This window comes from Stylophora pistillata, chromosome 1 (genome assembly GCF_964205215.1).
Source record: "Stylophora pistillata chromosome 1, jaStyPist1.2, whole genome shotgun sequence".
Lineage (NCBI taxonomy): Eukaryota > Metazoa > Cnidaria > Anthozoa > Scleractinia > Pocilloporidae > Stylophora > Stylophora pistillata.
In genome coordinates, this window is record NC_142519.1 from 25,271,765 (window position 1) to 25,288,019 (window position 16,255).

The 16,255-nt window shown below is 39.1% G+C and overlaps 2 protein-coding genes across 6 annotated transcripts in view; one reads left to right on the top strand and one right to left on the bottom strand.

Moving 5' to 3' along the window:
* The first annotated feature begins 17 nt into the window (after positions 1 to 17).
* LOC111329975 (transmembrane protein 128) lies at positions 18 to 2,706 on the top strand. The gene is made up of 4 exons (XM_088746820.1): positions 18 to 159; positions 237 to 396; positions 847 to 1,008; positions 1,774 to 2,706. Exons 1-4 carry the CDS (start codon positions 72 to 74, stop codon positions 1,874 to 1,876), a joined length of 513 nt encoding a protein of 170 aa, XP_088602946.1. The 5' UTR covers positions 18 to 71; the 3' UTR covers positions 1,877 to 2,706.
* A 4,019-nt stretch (positions 2,707 to 6,725) lies between these two features.
* LOC111329987 (uncharacterized) overlaps positions 6,726 to 16,255 on the bottom strand; it is a 30,815-nt gene continuing 21,285 nt past the window's right edge. For 4 of the 5 annotated variants that reach the window (XM_088746831.1, XM_088746830.1, XM_088746828.1 and 1 more), the window contains 14 exons: positions 16,116 to 16,211; positions 15,909 to 15,955; positions 14,551 to 14,594; positions 14,345 to 14,419; positions 13,657 to 13,712; positions 13,124 to 13,194; positions 12,615 to 12,666; positions 12,033 to 12,106; positions 11,675 to 11,737; positions 11,356 to 11,412; positions 10,690 to 10,809; positions 9,794 to 9,847; positions 9,498 to 9,578; positions 6,726 to 8,793 (listed from right to left, as the gene is read on the bottom strand). In XM_088746831.1, coding sequence (XP_088602957.1) covers positions 8,671 to 8,793; positions 9,498 to 9,578; positions 9,794 to 9,847; positions 10,690 to 10,809; positions 11,356 to 11,412; positions 11,675 to 11,737; positions 12,033 to 12,106; positions 12,615 to 12,666; positions 13,124 to 13,194; positions 13,657 to 13,712; positions 14,345 to 14,419; positions 14,551 to 14,594; positions 15,909 to 15,955; positions 16,116 to 16,211 — 1,013 coding nt within the window. In that variant the 3' untranslated portion in view covers positions 6,726 to 8,670. The remainder of the gene's footprint in view (positions 8,794 to 9,497; positions 9,579 to 9,793; positions 9,848 to 10,689; positions 10,810 to 11,355; positions 11,413 to 11,674; positions 11,738 to 12,032; positions 12,107 to 12,614; positions 12,667 to 13,123; positions 13,195 to 13,656; positions 13,713 to 14,344; positions 14,420 to 14,550; positions 14,595 to 15,908; positions 15,956 to 16,115; positions 16,212 to 16,255) is intronic. The other variant, XM_088746829.1, reaches the window with a different exon arrangement.

Below are 16,255 nucleotides of genomic sequence, written 5' to 3' on the forward strand. Positions count from 1 at the left end.
AGTTCCTCCATGCGCCCACTGTACTTTAAACTCAGCGGGGGCGGAAAAGTTGTACAGTTGTACGATTCAAAATGGCGTCCGAGGGTCGGTCCAAACTTCACGACGATCTTCAAGAGGCACTTCGTCGTAGAGATATACGATATGATTCTCTTTTAAACAGTAAGAAACTTTGAATCAAATTCTATAGGCTATGTTATATAACTTACCAAAACACATCGTTATCTACAATATTCTAGAAAGGGCAAGAGAAGAGGGAGAAAAGATACTCAGGGAAAATGACCCAGGATCGAAATCTCGAATAAACCCTCATTCTGTGTTTTGGATGGTAGCTGCAATGGCTGTGTTCTATTACACAGACTTTTATGTCGCTGTGAGGTTCGATCCACTAATACATAGGTGAGCAAGCCAGAGATTAGACTCAACAGTGTTCATCCCGCAAGATTTGTAAGACTTATTTTGAAGTAGTTTTCTTTTGAAAGATTATACACTGTGGTTTGACAATTTCTATGGTAAATGTAGTCTTTTCGATCTCATTTGCCACTTTTGTTCAACCCTTTTGCTCCCAAGATCTAATTAGCGATTCTCCTTACTGTTTGCTATACATTCTCATTATGTTAGTTCAAAGAAAATCCAGGCATTGAATCAACTAATAATCCACTTATTGATATTTTTCTTTATTTTCATCACTTGACTGCTTGATTTTGTATTGATATTGTAAGGAGAAATTCTCTCTTGGTCACACATAGGGGTTCAAGGGATGGAAGCTTCTATAATGACCAACTAAATGCTTTAGTTGGTCACCTATATTTTCCTTATTCCTTTTCTTTTTATGTCTTTACATATCAGACTATGGTCGTACATTGGAGGTGCCCTCATAGGATTCAACTTGTGTGTTGGTTGTTACTGTGTCTTATGGCTGAGCTACTATAAAAAGATCACAGATTGGGAGAAGCATTCTCCTTACATCATCCCCATTGCCACTGCATCTTTTATTGTTGGAATGATTTGGTGAGTGCAGATTTGAGAATCGCTCTTGCCAAGGGCTAATTAAACATCAGCTTAAGAAACTCTTCATATGCATGCCCCTAATCTTTTAAACAACCCCCCCTCCCTACCCACTGACTCTGCTCCACAACTTCTTTAAAAACTCCCCCCTTTATTCATTTGTAACTGGGGATAGTTTGGATTCATTCTTTGTATAAGGCTGACTTGCAGACATTTTGATTTAAATGACTATGGATATTTCCACTCCCCTTAGATAGAACTGAGCAAATCCATTGTTGGTAAACCTTAGTAATTTGTTAGGTGGCTTCCCCACAACTTGGTGGTACTCATAAGTTGATACTCTTGGATGGAGAGAGGCTTTGTAAAACTATTGAGTATCACTGACAGTACAACACAATTTGACCTTGAGCAGGATTCAGACTTTGATCTTTTGATCTCATAAGATCGAAAAAATCTTTTGATCTTTTTAAGACTTAAAAGTTCAGCATTCTAGCCATTATAGGTAGCTGTTTCTGTCATATACTGGATCAATATTTCATGTCATTGTATAATTTTGTAATTACTAAACTGAGAGCAAAAGGGTTGGAACATGGAAAAAGTTCAGAAGGGGATGAAAGATCAGGAAAGTTGGTGACAGTGTTGCAGTTGAATCACTATGCTTGTTTAAGGGTTTGAGAGAATAGACAGGATATACAAGGAGACAGTGATAGTTATTTGCTTGAGTATATTGATCATAGTAATATCAGTCACTTCACTTTTTTTTTGCAGCTCCATTTATGCACTGTGGCCTGTGTGGAGAGTCTTGACACCTTTTATAACCTTCACATTGTTCATGGGAGTTATTTTTTTAGCAACGTTACTGCCAGTATGACTTGAAAGTCTTTCTTTCCTTTGTAATACTAAGATTGGATGAGATATTCTCCATTCTAGCTACTAGAAATTTCCTTTCACTGTATAGACATACATGTAACATTCAGCCGATAAATACATCTCCTTTCCTCACCTGAAGTTACAATTTAACCCTTTAAATCTCAAGATCTGATTGTTAATTCTTCCTGGTAACTGCTACACATTTCGTTATGAATTAGTTGTAAGAATTCGTTGTTAGATCAAGATAACCAACTTTTTTCAGACAAGTTCCAGTATTCTCATTGTCTGTTTGCTGGATGATGTATGGATATGTTAGGGAGAAGTAACATTTCAATCTCTTCTGGAAGGTAAAGGTTGAAGAGTTTTCAAGTTGAGAGGAACAATTTGGATCAAACTTGAATGGTCCACTTGCTGAATAAATCGAGAACTAGCTATGAATACTTTTTGGCAATATTCTTACAATAATTATTTGTACTCTAAACACATCAATTAGTGGTTCCATGTTTTTTTTTTTTTTTTCTTTGATTGATAGAAAGGAAAACAGACTAGGCAATTAACAGAATGAAGTGCACATAGATCTGTCTGTCTATGGACATAAAAGTTTTCCTACTCAAGAGTTTGAATGATTCGACACTTTCAGTTTAACATAATTATTTCAATATTATCAACAAAATTTTAAATTAGGTTGTTTTTGAGTAAAAAAATGCTGCGAAGGGATATTTCTCCATGTACAAAAAGGTCTATTGCAAATCTGCCCATTCCATTTTTGTATTTGTATTATTTTGTAAATAAGGTATTATGAATATAAATGTACCAACGTAACTTATTTTACATGTTGTTATCATCCTTGTCTATTGTTACTACACCTTCAAAGTTCCTCATGAAAATTATCAAGATTTTATTCATATGAAAGTGGTCCAATAACGTGTATGAACTTTGGTGTGGGTCAATTTCAAGAACTGGTACATCATTAAGGAAAACAGTCTTGCTATTTTTAGGGTTGATTTGTTTTCAATGAAAACACATGAATTAGTCTCTGTACCTAAAAGGGATCAAAACAAAGGTTAAACTTGCAATAGCGCTGGGAATTCCATATAAATAACCTTGGAGATGAAATTTACGTGGAAACAGAGTAGGGGAAAATGCAAGAACGGCCTGGTTTGGTGTCAGGCCGTCCGAATTTCTCGTCAACTCTAACAATAAAATTTTCGCCCCAAATCTACGATGCATGGTAAGTTTGCATACTTCAAAAAGGAACAAAACTTCATGTTTTAAAACAAGACCATTTGTCATGGATTTTGATTTTTTTCTGATATGGTTTCGAATTTAAATGGAAAACCTTTGGTTCAAATCAAGTTCGCGTGATTTAGATTTTAAAGTGGAACTTTAAATCTTCCAAGTGAGACTATCTCTACTGAACTTTCATCATTTTAAAGTGTTGTGGATTTAATACGCACAACCTTTGAACCTCTTCAAGTTGACGTAAATAATTCCGGCTAAATGAAACTTCCGTCATTTGCTTTCAGTTTTCCGAGTTTTAAGTGCTGGTTACAGCAATCTTACGTGTACAGTTCGAAATAACACATTCTTCTTTCTTTTCTTGTTCCTCCACATCCTGTCAACATCCCGGCTCAAACAAGAAGTTTTTATTTTCGTGATACGGCTCTCTTTGTCTTCAATTTCTCTTGTAATAAAGTTTTCAAGAGGAGACACGCCTTACTTCAAAGTGTTGTTTGTTTGTTTTTTACTGATGTAGCTACTGTTTCGAGCGTTATTCCTAGTTATGAACTCTGTCATCGTGGCAAATCAATTCGAACAGCTGTTTCAGCAGAATATAGGATTATTTTTTTCATAAAGGAATAAGATTTGCGGTTGATTAGAATAATCCGGAATTGACGTGTTTCTTGCCAGCATTAGGTTCGGAAAGCGGTTTTGTAATGAACGCTGGCAAGGGCTTAAAACAAAAACGATGCGCCGGAAAAAAAAAAAAAAAAAAAAAAAAAACGAATAGGATAACAAAAAATAAGCTGGCCTTGGTCTGTCTTTTCTGTTTACTCACAGTTGAAGGTGAAAAAGATGATGTCATTTGCCGTGTTCGCTCGGTATACATGGACAAATTCAAATGGCGGCAAGTTACCTCGTAGTTTTGCAGCAGCCTCTGAAGAAATGTTCCTGACAAAGACTCTTAAAGAGTAAGATTAGATACAGAGTGAGTGACTGAGTACTAAACTACTGTAGTTCAAATTTCTCAAAAGCTCATTAACACTAACCTAGGTCATTTAGTAAACGAGATTTTTATATCTTTCCATAACCGACCGCAAATCGCACAAATCGCCCCCATGCTCACTGTTCATACCGCCCTGTTCAACCCAATCTACTTCCCGAATGTGTTCATTCCTATGACTTTGTTAACAAGATTCGTCAGTTATGTCTGATTTACATGTCTTTGAATAAGTTATCAAATTGTTGAACATCTAACCTTTCGACTGTAAACTCTTTCCCGTAGATATCCGATATTCGTCTTCTCTTTGTAGCGATTAAAGTGTAGTGTGTCGTTAAGATTTAATCAGTCCCCTGTACTTGGTAATTTTAATTCCGACTGTTTGCCTCATGGGAAGCCAATAGGCTGATGAGGAAAACAGACACAACGCTAATCTTTCTTGATGTCACAGGAAGACTTTTGTCGATCCTCTAAAGGATCAACATGTTGCGCATTTTTTATTAAAAGTAATGGTGTCTTTTCTTTGAAGGGGTGTGCTCGTTGCTCTCTGATTGGTAGTCTTCAAAGGTCTTCAAACAATGTTATTGTCTTTTAGGCGTCGACTGTTGGCGAAGTTCCAACGCCTCCGCTAGTTGTTTATTTGAGTGGGCAGGGGTCTTAGAACAACATCTTTTTCATTATGTTGTCCAGTTACCAGTTGAGCAAATAAGGATTTAGTAAGTCCTTTAAAGCATTGGACTTCAGTCATCTTCACTGAGACAGTGGCTTTAAGCTACCGAGTGGTTGCCATGGAGCTCATACTATGATTGAGGATAGGCGGCAATTTTGTGCCGAGTGCCATTTTACCTGTTCCTAATTTATGCCCAACGAAAATACTGAGAAGGGCCGCCCACACTAAGTGACATTGCGACTCGCCACGCCTCATGTAATACCTCCAAAACAACTTTCTACGACTCATTAAAACTCTCTGCCACCGTCGAACTAATCAGTGAACCAGTTTTACTGGTTTGTCAGACTTGTTAAGGTGATTCCTCAGTGCATCCTGTACAACGCACAAAAATCACGTAATCAGGCGAATAAGCGCGCGCGCATTCCGAGAACCCGGTATTACCGGTTTTCATTGTCACACCATCATCAGAACCATTAAACAAATAAAGTCAGGAATCAAAGAGATAAAAATAAGATGGATATCTAAACAGTCTCGCAAAGATTCAGGTTTGTGCAATGTTTTGTGCAGGAGATATTCGAAAAAATGTTTCTCTCAAGTTTATAAGGCTTTGTATGAAGACGCCATGTTGGTGTCCCCCTAGGCGAATAAATCATTTCTTCTATTTACAATAGAGCAATTCCAGATTGAGTATGATAACACCAAAACCAAAACTAATCACAACGACCAAAGAGAAGAAGAAAAATACCGTAAGGAGCCAATGAAAACTCAAAGTAAAAACAAGGCAACTGCCTGAAGTGTGGGAAATCGCGGGTAACCATGTCGTATTTGGGTACAGTTTTGTATCTGGTTGGTTGGGAGAGTAGCACGACTTTTCTTGACCAACTGAAAAACAAAGTTAAGGAAAACCAGTGCAATCGCAGACCCCTTTTGATACTCAATTGAAAACTGCTCTTATCTCCACATAGGTTTACTGGCACTGCTTCTCTTTCGTGTTTGAACTTTTAAGTACATCGTAAGTTTCGAGTGATGCTGATGAATTTGGTTTTCCATTGCTCTTAGCTCCTTGTACGCTCTAAAATCAACAGAAACTCGCCATTAAAGCAGTTTTCACTTAAATTCACTGGGAAAAGAAAAACCAAAGTAATCACTGCAGCCAATTGGAACGAAGGTTGACATCGTCATTTCTCGAGAACTCCAAACAAAAACAGGAAGAACTTCATGGGGTTAGGCGGGAAAACGAGAGTGACCACATCATGACAAATGAGAAACACCACAGCGTACACTAGTAAGTTATGGATGCGCGCGGGAGGTTGCTAAGCATGAAAGCAGCGTTAGAGTCGCGTGATGCGACACCCGAGAGCGATTCTAGCTTCTTGAGTGCTTTACATACTTCCCAAGTACATGCATAACTCAACAGTGTACGCTGTAGTGTTTACCGTTTGTTTTATAAAATAACGTTGAAACTTACAAATCTTACGTGACCAGAAAAACAGGCGCGCGAAAACTAATCTTTGCACTAGCTCACGTCGGCAGCATACACCCATGGGTGAATGGTAGACACTAAATTGACCAATCAGAGCGCGTGATTTACCTTGGTTATGCTATAATTGGTTTTAGTTTTGAACCTAATTGGTTGAAAAGGTAGGGGGAGTTTTCTGGACCAATCGCAAAACGAGGTTAAGTAAACCAAAGTAATCATAAATTACTTTCGACACTCAATTGAAACTTGCTCTGTCACGCTTTGTTGAAGGCGCCGGATGGCTCGTAACAAAATTTCAGCTTTAAGGTTGTTTTGCCTGCGAGGCGCCTATGCTCGCGAACTGACCTGAAGCGTTAGCGAACTGGTCCTATGCAAACGACTCGTGCGTGAAACAACGGATTACCGAGTTGCCCGCCCTTATTTCTCCCATTTAAACTTAAATGGTTGAAAAGCAACAACGACAAGGACGGCACTTCATATTTCGTCCGTACAAAAATACCTTTATTTTCGAGCAGCCAAAAACTGTACGCATACTGCTGCGTTCTTAAAACAAAGCTGAAAATATACAGACCGATGCAGAGAAAACTCCAGTTGCTCTATTTACACCAAACAACTCAATAATACAAAACTTTGAGCTACGAAGAAGAGAACCAAGTGCTCCTCTTTCTTATGCAACCAAGTATTTGATGAGGTACCGGTAAGAGGACTTTAGCAAACATAGTAGCAGAAGTAGTTCGATCATAACGTTTGCATTTCAAATGTCACCAGTTTTTTCCTAGGAATATATTTACAATAGTTAAGAAGTATTTCCCCAGCCGGTTACCCCCTCATCACTTTGGCAAGACGTTTTCAGGACTTAAAGTTTCTTTGCATCTGTTGTGTGACTCGTGACGCAACCATGTGTGTTGCGTGACTACTCAAGTAACGGCTGCATAAGAAACTGTACTTAAATTGGGAATGCATACTGTAACTAGCTTAATGCGGTGCGCTATTGTTCACTCGAAAACCTAATATCTGTATGTATTACAAAACAACTGTGAAAAAGAAATTTCCTAAAATAAGATGCACTAAAAACACATAATAACGCGTTGTGGAAATCCAACGATCACACAGAAAACGTACCGACCACAAGTAATCTGTTTGAGTAGGACATTCATGAAAGGCACTACTTCAAGATAGATACAAATTTGCCTTTTACAGCCTGCAAAAGATAATGCCTGAAGACGATTGGAAGTACATAGAAAAAAGCTACGATTCACATCGGAGGTGATAACATCGTAAGACAAGAATATTAAGCTAGATGTACAACATCTCTATATTCTAGAGAGGGCAAAAAAAAAAAAAAAAAAAAAAGAAAAAGGAAAAAGAAAAAAAGGAAAAATAATACGTATGTTTAAGAAAGAAAAAAGGTAACATTGAAAAAATTTGGAGAGCACCTCAATGGTTTACACCCTTTAACTCCAAGAACTGATTAGCATGTCATTTCCCTTCAAATTGCAATAAATTATTCAGGGCATAAGTGATGACAAAAGACAATTGTGCAGATTTCATCCTAATGATATATCAATTTCTCTTAACTAATTCACAAGAAAATATATAGCGACTGGAAAGGAGAATCACTGATCATGTCTTTGGAGTTCAGGGGCTAGGGAATAACTCTCAGTAAGAAAAACAATTTAACTCTCTACTGGTTCGTTGAAACTATGAAATAATATCTGCAAGTTCGGCAAGAAATCTCTTTCCGAGGAACGTAAGTCTTTCTTTTCTACACTAAACTACAAGTACGGAATAATAGAGTTGCAACAGCAGAAACAAAATAAAAATACAACCATTGTTTTGGAGTAAGCTAATCTTCTTGTCTATATCCTGCTACAACTTAAACTCTGGAACACTGAGATCATTGACAAAGCGTACTAATTTGGAACGTTCTCAATCTGAGAAAAACTAATATATTCTGGGTGCACTATGAATAAATCGACTTAGAACCAGATGTTCGCGTGCATTTTTGTGAATAAAATACTAGTCGAACTTGGATTAAATGCAAATGTATGATTAATACAAATTTTAAATAACTATTTTTCATTTTGCACTCAAGCAGCCTTCGAGCCCAAGCCCTCGCTCTATGGTAGGAGCGTTTCTTCGCCCCGTGAAAGTTTGAGGCCTGGAACAGAGCGAGCTGGCGAAAGGTCTACAAATCCTACTATGCTTCAATTCTGCGTTTATCAATACCATACACTGAAGGTGAAAGTAAACCATGTTTTTTCTTAAAATCTATGAAGTTATTACTGGAAGGGAAAGCGCATAACACTTAGCAACTAATTCAAACTTTCAGGGAATTTATCGGAAAACGTTAAAAACTTAATTTACAACTTATCTGATACTTAACCTGACCACACGAAGACAGAAAAACTTAACATTAAAGCTTCATTGTATTCCATCCGATGTATTCTGTGTTTTGCTGGTGCTTTGTTCTTGTTCTTGTTCTTGTTCGTGATATTTAAGCGAATGAAGAGCGTCTTTTACTGCATGGAAGATGATGTTTTTAACCTTGAGTGGAAAAGAGAAGAAAAACTTTATGACGGACAGACTGACTAAATGGCTGTCTAAGTCACTGACTGACTCACTGACCGACTGACTCACTGACCGACTGACCGACTGACTCGCTGACCGACTGACTCGCTGACCGACTGACTCGCTGACCGACTGACTCGCTGACCGACTGACTCGCTGACCGACTGACTCGCTGACCGACTGACTCGCTGACCGACTGACTCGCTGACCGACTGACTCGCTGACCGACTGACTCGCTGACCGACTGACTCGCTGACCGACTGACTCGCTGACCGACTGACTCGCTGACCGACTGACTCGCTGACCGACTGACTCGCTGACTGACTGACTCACTGACTGACTGACTGACTGACTGACTCACTCCCTCACTCACTGACTCACTCACTCACTGGCTAGATGACGGATGGACTAACTGACTGACTCACAGACTGATTGACTAACTGACTGACTGACTCACTGATTAACTGACTAACGAACGAGCTGACTGACTGTCTGTGTCTGATTGACAGACTGACTGAATGGCTAACTACCTGACTGACTAGATGACAAACTGACAAACGAACCCACTAACTGACTGGCTCACTGGTTGACTGACTGAGTGACTGACTAACAGACTTATGGACTGACGGACGGACGAACTGATGGACGGACTGAATGATTAACCCAAATAAATAATTTACCTGGAGTTTATCCTCGTGATTTGTGTGTTTGTCTGACAGGTGCCGAAACTCTTGAGTCATCCGGAAACAGTGATCAATACGCTAGGATGTAAACACAAACAGCACGATTATAATAACGCCTATCCGTGTAAAAACAGCCAAACAAATACATTTCAATATACTCTATACACCTCCTTCGTAGCGTGACTTAAAAAACCACCTTACGATCTCCTCCCCCCCCCCCCACTTCTCTTACCTTCCCCAGCCCCCTTGCAAATCAACAAAAGGAGCACAAAGCAAACAAATAATAGTCGTACCTCAGGAGAAACAAAGTCCTCAGCCACCTTAACACAGCTGTAGAGATTTCGAACCTGGAATGAAAAGTCGTCAATTTAACAGCTGAAAAAAACATATTTTGAAATGAGAAAATGACGGTTTTCCAGTTTCGTGTTTTCTGACGATTGTAAACCCGGCAATGTTTAGGTATTGGTTATAAGGAAAATATCAAAACTATCCGCGTGAGTCAAAGCGTTAGAGTACTTTTTGGCGGAAAGTCATAAATCAAAACCCTTTTACTATAATAGCCGATCGGTGAAAAAAAATGTAGCCTGGCAAGACGTAATGCAAGTACAAGTACCCAACCAGATGTGTGGACTAACTCGAGTGACCATGTTGCCCTTGGTTTCAGTTTCATATCTGATTGGCTGAGATTGTGGCGCGAGTTTTTTTTTACTAATCCCATAGTATGGTGAAGCAGAACCAATGGAATCTCTCATTCCTTTAGACTGAGTACCACAATCAGTAATTCCTCTTTTCGCACACGAAAGTCACTCCTATCTACATGTTCTTTCCTAGTTAACCCTTTAGCTCAGTCTCGTGGGTGACCAAGAGAGATTATCTCCTTACAATAGCAATACAATGTCAAGCAGACAAGTGAAGAGAATAAAGAAAAATATCAATTAGGGGATTATTAGTTGATCCAATACCAAATTCTCGAAACTTGCATCATAAGAATTGTATGGCAGACAGTAAAGAGAATTACTAAGAAGATCTCGGGAGTGAAAGGGTTAAATGATCCTGAGTACACGTATCGTGACAGTTTAAATTCTGATATTTTGACAATAAATAAAGCAAGATAACCATGGCCAGCACTCGGCCTCAACTCGTATCCTGCTTCAAAAGAAACTCGCTTCGATACGATATACTAAAGTACCTGATGAGGGGCTCCAGCTGGAATGAACACAGAATCGCCAAGGCACTGACAGATAGCCCAGCCCTCCACTCCATACTCCCCTTTTAGTCTCTGCCTGATTTCATGATCCAGGTAAAAACACTGACAAAAAAAAAACAACAACAACAACAACAAAATAATTGTTTGGTTCCCTCTTGAAAACAACATTCTCCAAAGAGTAGTCCAGCTATCTCGCGAATTTAACCTGCTTTCTATCAAAGAGAATTCTGATTTATCTGAATCTTCTGATTTGTAAGGCGCCGAAAAATGGACAGAAAATCAAAAAGTAAAGACTAAGGGCCGATTATTTAAACAAAGCCCTTTGTTTTACAAAACGGCGTTCTAAACTACCCTCAATCTAGCTGAACCGTTTTAACTCAAAAGTTATTTTTCTGAAGTGTCAAGAGGGTTGAAAACTAACAGTGGAAGGACATTTATATAATTGAATTAACCCCTTTATAGAGAAAACCCGAGGCCCACTGCTTGCGTAAAACCGCGGTTTCGGTTAGACCTCGTGTAAATAACTGGCCCTAAGTTTCCATCTGAATAACAATTTTTAAGAATAAAAGAGGAATTCGGTCTAAGTGTTCTACCCGCTTGACGTAACAAACAAATAAACAAGTCAACGAAGAGAGGAACAACAGAAACCTGATCGTGTATGGGGTCGTGATGAGCGGAATATTTCATCTTCCGTTCCTTGGCCACCTGGATTAAAACAAAATAAAAATGTAATACGCGTGAGACATAGTTCTTAACGTTCGTAAGGTTCTACAAACTTGAAAACGTTTTTACTAACGAAACATATACAACAAATAGTTAATTTATGGGCTCTAGATAAACTGCGGTCTGTTTAAGGAGAGGATCGCCACAAACAATCAGATATAGCGTAACAGCACATACAACAGTTCACTTTGTTTTTTTGGCCGCATCAAGGCGCAGTTCTCGAGGACAACAAATAGACACTCACCGCGCGGAGGCAATCCCTGATCTTATCTGCATCTTCCGCTGCATAGATGTGCCACAGAGCCCCCTGAAAAATACCAAGCATTTAGATACAAACCACGAACTAACTCGCTGACCAGACTTGCCCATTCATTATAACAAGTTTGATAACAATCAGAACTGCCTGCCAACATTAATGAATTTCTCAACTTCATCCAATACTCTAATCAAATTCGAATAAAAATTAGAGAAAAATCTCGAAAAGACCTATTCAGTTTGATTGCTCTGACCAGTCAATTTCCAGGAATGACAATAGCCCCTAAATAGATCAGACCATGGGAGGGCCACTGCAAAAGTATGAGAAGTTAAAAACTTCTGCTTACAATTCTGGCGGTTTCTTTCCGGACTCGTGTCCTCTGTGACTCGTCACATGCTTCGTCCACTGCTCTGATGGCATCTGACAAAAAGGAACGGGAGGATATTGAAATGCAAAGGCCAAAAGCACCGTAGAAAATCATAAAATTCGTGACCATCTTTCTCTTGTTCACTACGCCTCCTCCCATTTTCCAACTCGTCCCCAGTCGTCTTCATAGCACGCAGCCAACACGGTCGGCATGAGAGCGCGAAGTGCACTGCTCACTGTATTACCATGCCGCGCGTGTTATGAAGATGACCCTAAATGAGTGAGCCCCATTTACTCAAAGATAACTATCAGCGTATGAGTATAAATGAAGTTTACCAAAACATTTCGTTGCAAATTCCCTTAAACATCAAAAATTTGGACAGTCGGTAGAATTTAAGTTTCCGGGATAACTGACTACCATTCTCATGAGATTATATCAACTTGCCTCTGACACCTTCAATGTATTTAATGTTAAATGCATCCTACATTTTACCTTAAAAATCCTTGTTTGAGAAGAGTTTCCCTCACAATATAAACACAACATTTTTTTTTAACAATCTACCTTGTCTTTCCTTATCACCAGCTCCCTCATCTTTCGGCACTCCAACGTACACCTGAAAAACGAAAAAGGCGTTATTACAATGGCAATACATCGGTAACTAACGCTTACATAGGTAACACTCTGCTCTGGTCGAAAAGCGTTTGTGACCAAGTTTGTGGTGTGATAAGTGGAACCACTCCCCATAACCAGTCCACAGTGCGTGTGTCAGTAAATGGCCACCGCATCCGCTCAAATTCGCTCATAATATCGATGGTCCTTCGGGTTGCCAGTGCCGAAACACGAGGAAAGAACTTGCTACGGTCGTAAAAATTACCCAAATGACAAAATTGGATGCATTAAAGGAAGTGGGACTCGAAAAGAGCGTCCAAAAAAGTTCATCGGCGAGAAATTATGCGATAAATGTGCGCAGGTAATAGGATAGTACACCGTAATTTTCTAATGAAAAGATAAAAAAAAAACCAAAAAAACAAAGTACCAAAGAACATTTCTCAAAACGCGATAATACTAACCATGATATTGACAGCGTCTGACATATCAAGATGAAGGTTCGTTGTTCCTTCCTTAGGACATGCTGCGGAACCTGAAGATAAAACAGTCCAACAGAGAAAAATGAACGTGAAGAATACGTCATGCGACTGATACGATAGGTTGAGTATACAATATTCAAATGCAACGGGGTGAAGGAGCCACGGCTTGATTTTATTTTCCCGCTCTACATAGTTATTATTTGGCTCGATAACAAGCCGCTGGTTGGGAAATCATGAGCCCACGTTCTTTTAGGAGAACGAAGACTGGACTCAAAAGAAAGGCGGAAAACGAACCTAGTCTGTTGTCAAACTGAAAAAAAAATTAATAAATAAAAAAATAACAGAGAAGGAAAGATAGAGAAACAAACAGAGGGGCGAAGATTATCAAAATCCGCTGGAAAAAACTAAAACAGATTATAAATGATAAAAAAAAATACTAGTAACTAAAAATGGAAAGCGTTTCGAAAGGTTTACGTGTGTTGACCGAAAAAACAACAAGGACAATACAACCTTACCGTACGCGTTGTACATTTTTGGCCCTAAATCTGGCTTGACAAAAAAGTCCGGTAGCCTCGAAAAAAGAAAACACCAAAATTATCTTTTTATTTCAGGGACAAGCACTATCAGAGCCAAAAGCCTGTCGTGCAGTGAGACAGGAAAGTAAGGAATAGACATGGTTGAAAAGAGAACACGTTTTTCTTTGACAATACCATTTGTCCACAAACAAAATGCCAGGTTTGGATCATGCATAGATTGCAAAGGGTTTAAGAAATTCTACTCCGTCAAGCACGATTTCCTCGATAAGTGTCGTTCCCAAGAGTTCTTAGGTCAAAACTGTACTCAAGCCAACTGGCCCATCCAGCTAGACCTACTCCGGTTTCCACAGCATGAAGCGGCAAAGAGTATTATTCCTTTCTCCTGGGTGGGATGCCAGTCAATGGCGATGTTACCCCCCAGCATTTCATCACGCTTCCCTGACAGTTAGCCGGTACCCATTTATACTCCTGAATGGGAGGGGAGGGGGGCGGGGAGAGGGGCACTGTGTTTTTATCTAATGCATATAAACTTGTTGCTATAGATGCAGCTTCAGTTAACTCCCGAGCCAAAACCTTCCTCAGTCTAAACGAACAACAATGACCATCCATTGCAAAGTAATAGTTCAGGTAAAGTTCAACAGGACTGATTGACATAACATCTGAATACCTCGAGACTAAGTTTCGCGAACCATCCCTCCTGGTGTATTCTGGTAAAGGGACATTGTTCATCAGATCTTCAAACCTATTTCATAACGATCAAAAAAACCATCAATTTGACCGCGCACACCTAAAAATTATACACAGAGAGAGGTAATTCTGGATAAAAATGCATTAAACTCCAGACTGTGACACAGAGCAACAATAGAGGATTACCGGGTCGGCAGCTTTTCACTGAAGTCATCTTTCGGTGGCCAGTCCTATAATTAAGAGAGCATACATAAGAAAAATGCCACAATAAGGGTATTCATACTCGGAGATGGAGTAAGGGTCCACCTTACTGGACCTCGCAGCATAGAGGATATTCTTCGCTAACCAACAACACGCACTTAACCTTTACACCCTAAGATCAGTATGCATATTCTCCAAACTGTTCTTTATACATTTCCTAAGGTGCTTATAAGGAAAATTTTCCAAGAGCTTGTTCAGTTGGTGATCATTTCCTTTATCAATCCTCGTCACCGTAACGTGTAATTCAGAGGCGACACTGTAAGGAGACATATCACAGTTCCCACAGCAACCTGGGCCGGGTTGTTCAAAGCTGTGGTAAGATAACCCAGGGTTACTGTAAAATCTGATTTCAGATCTGAAAGCTTTAAAAGGAAATTCAGTAGAATTCTTTTTGTCTACAACTTGGTGATTGGATGCTTTAAAAAGTGTAAGGAATATTATCCCAAAAAAGACTTTTGAACAAAGGATTAAAAAAACCCTGATTAGAATTTAACCTTGGGTAAGTGCTAATCAGTCTTCGAACAACTGGGCCCAGGTGGACAATCAGACATGGTTTGATGCTATAATTTGGATATATCAACAAAGTTGAAATGGTAAATTGGCCACCGTAACGATTATAAAAGCTGACGTTTCGAGCCCTTCGTCGGAGTGAAATGGCTAACGCTTCGCTCCTTCGCTCCGACGAAGGGCTAACGCTCGAAACGTCCGCTTTTGTAATCGTTACGGTGGCCAATTTACCATTTCAACTTTGTTGATATATCCAAATTATTTCGTTACTCCCGCCGACGCAGCCCCAAACAGTTTCTTTCGAAACTATCAGCCTTTATGGTTTGATGCTACTCTGGTTTAAGAATTTAATGAATGCAACCGGGGAAATTTATTCATCATCGACCAAATCTTTAACGTTTCGACACTCCTGTCTTGTGACTTCATCAGGGGTGATCTGATCGTTGCAACAAGAGGCCGTTTATATGCTCACTAATTAACTGTCTTTTTTTTTTCCGACGAGGTGTACATTTGAATTTCTGACGAGGTGTAAATGAATTGTAATTTCCCCGGTTACATTCATTCAATCCTTAAACCAGAGTAGCATTAAACCATGTCTCACTGAAAGGAGAAATTACATGCTAGCCACTCTCAAGGATCAAAGGGTCAACATTAAAAAAAAAAAAAAAACCAAAACAAAACAATCTGCTGTCAAGCAAAAAGTCACATAAAAGAGATTTCATATAATAGGAGGAAAAACACATCATAAATAGATACGAGATAAAAAGTCCATTTACCTTGAGTTTTAACAGCATTGGTTCGCCATTGCTATCCAAAGGACGATCTAATTGGATGAACAGGGTTTAAAAGATGGTCAGTTTCAAAAACAACAGAGAAAATGCAAAAAGCCACAATAACACAAAAACAAATAAACAATTATAACTATATAATGATGATACCAATAATAATACAAACAGAAGAACCACTTTAGAGTATTTACATACCCTTTATACTCTCAAATCCCTGCCAAAAATCACCAACTTTAAAGCGCTCTACCACCACTCCATTCCTGCAGTTCACTACATCAGATATTTCAGAACCTGTAAAGAAAAGACCACTTATTGTAGATAACTCCTCAGACCAC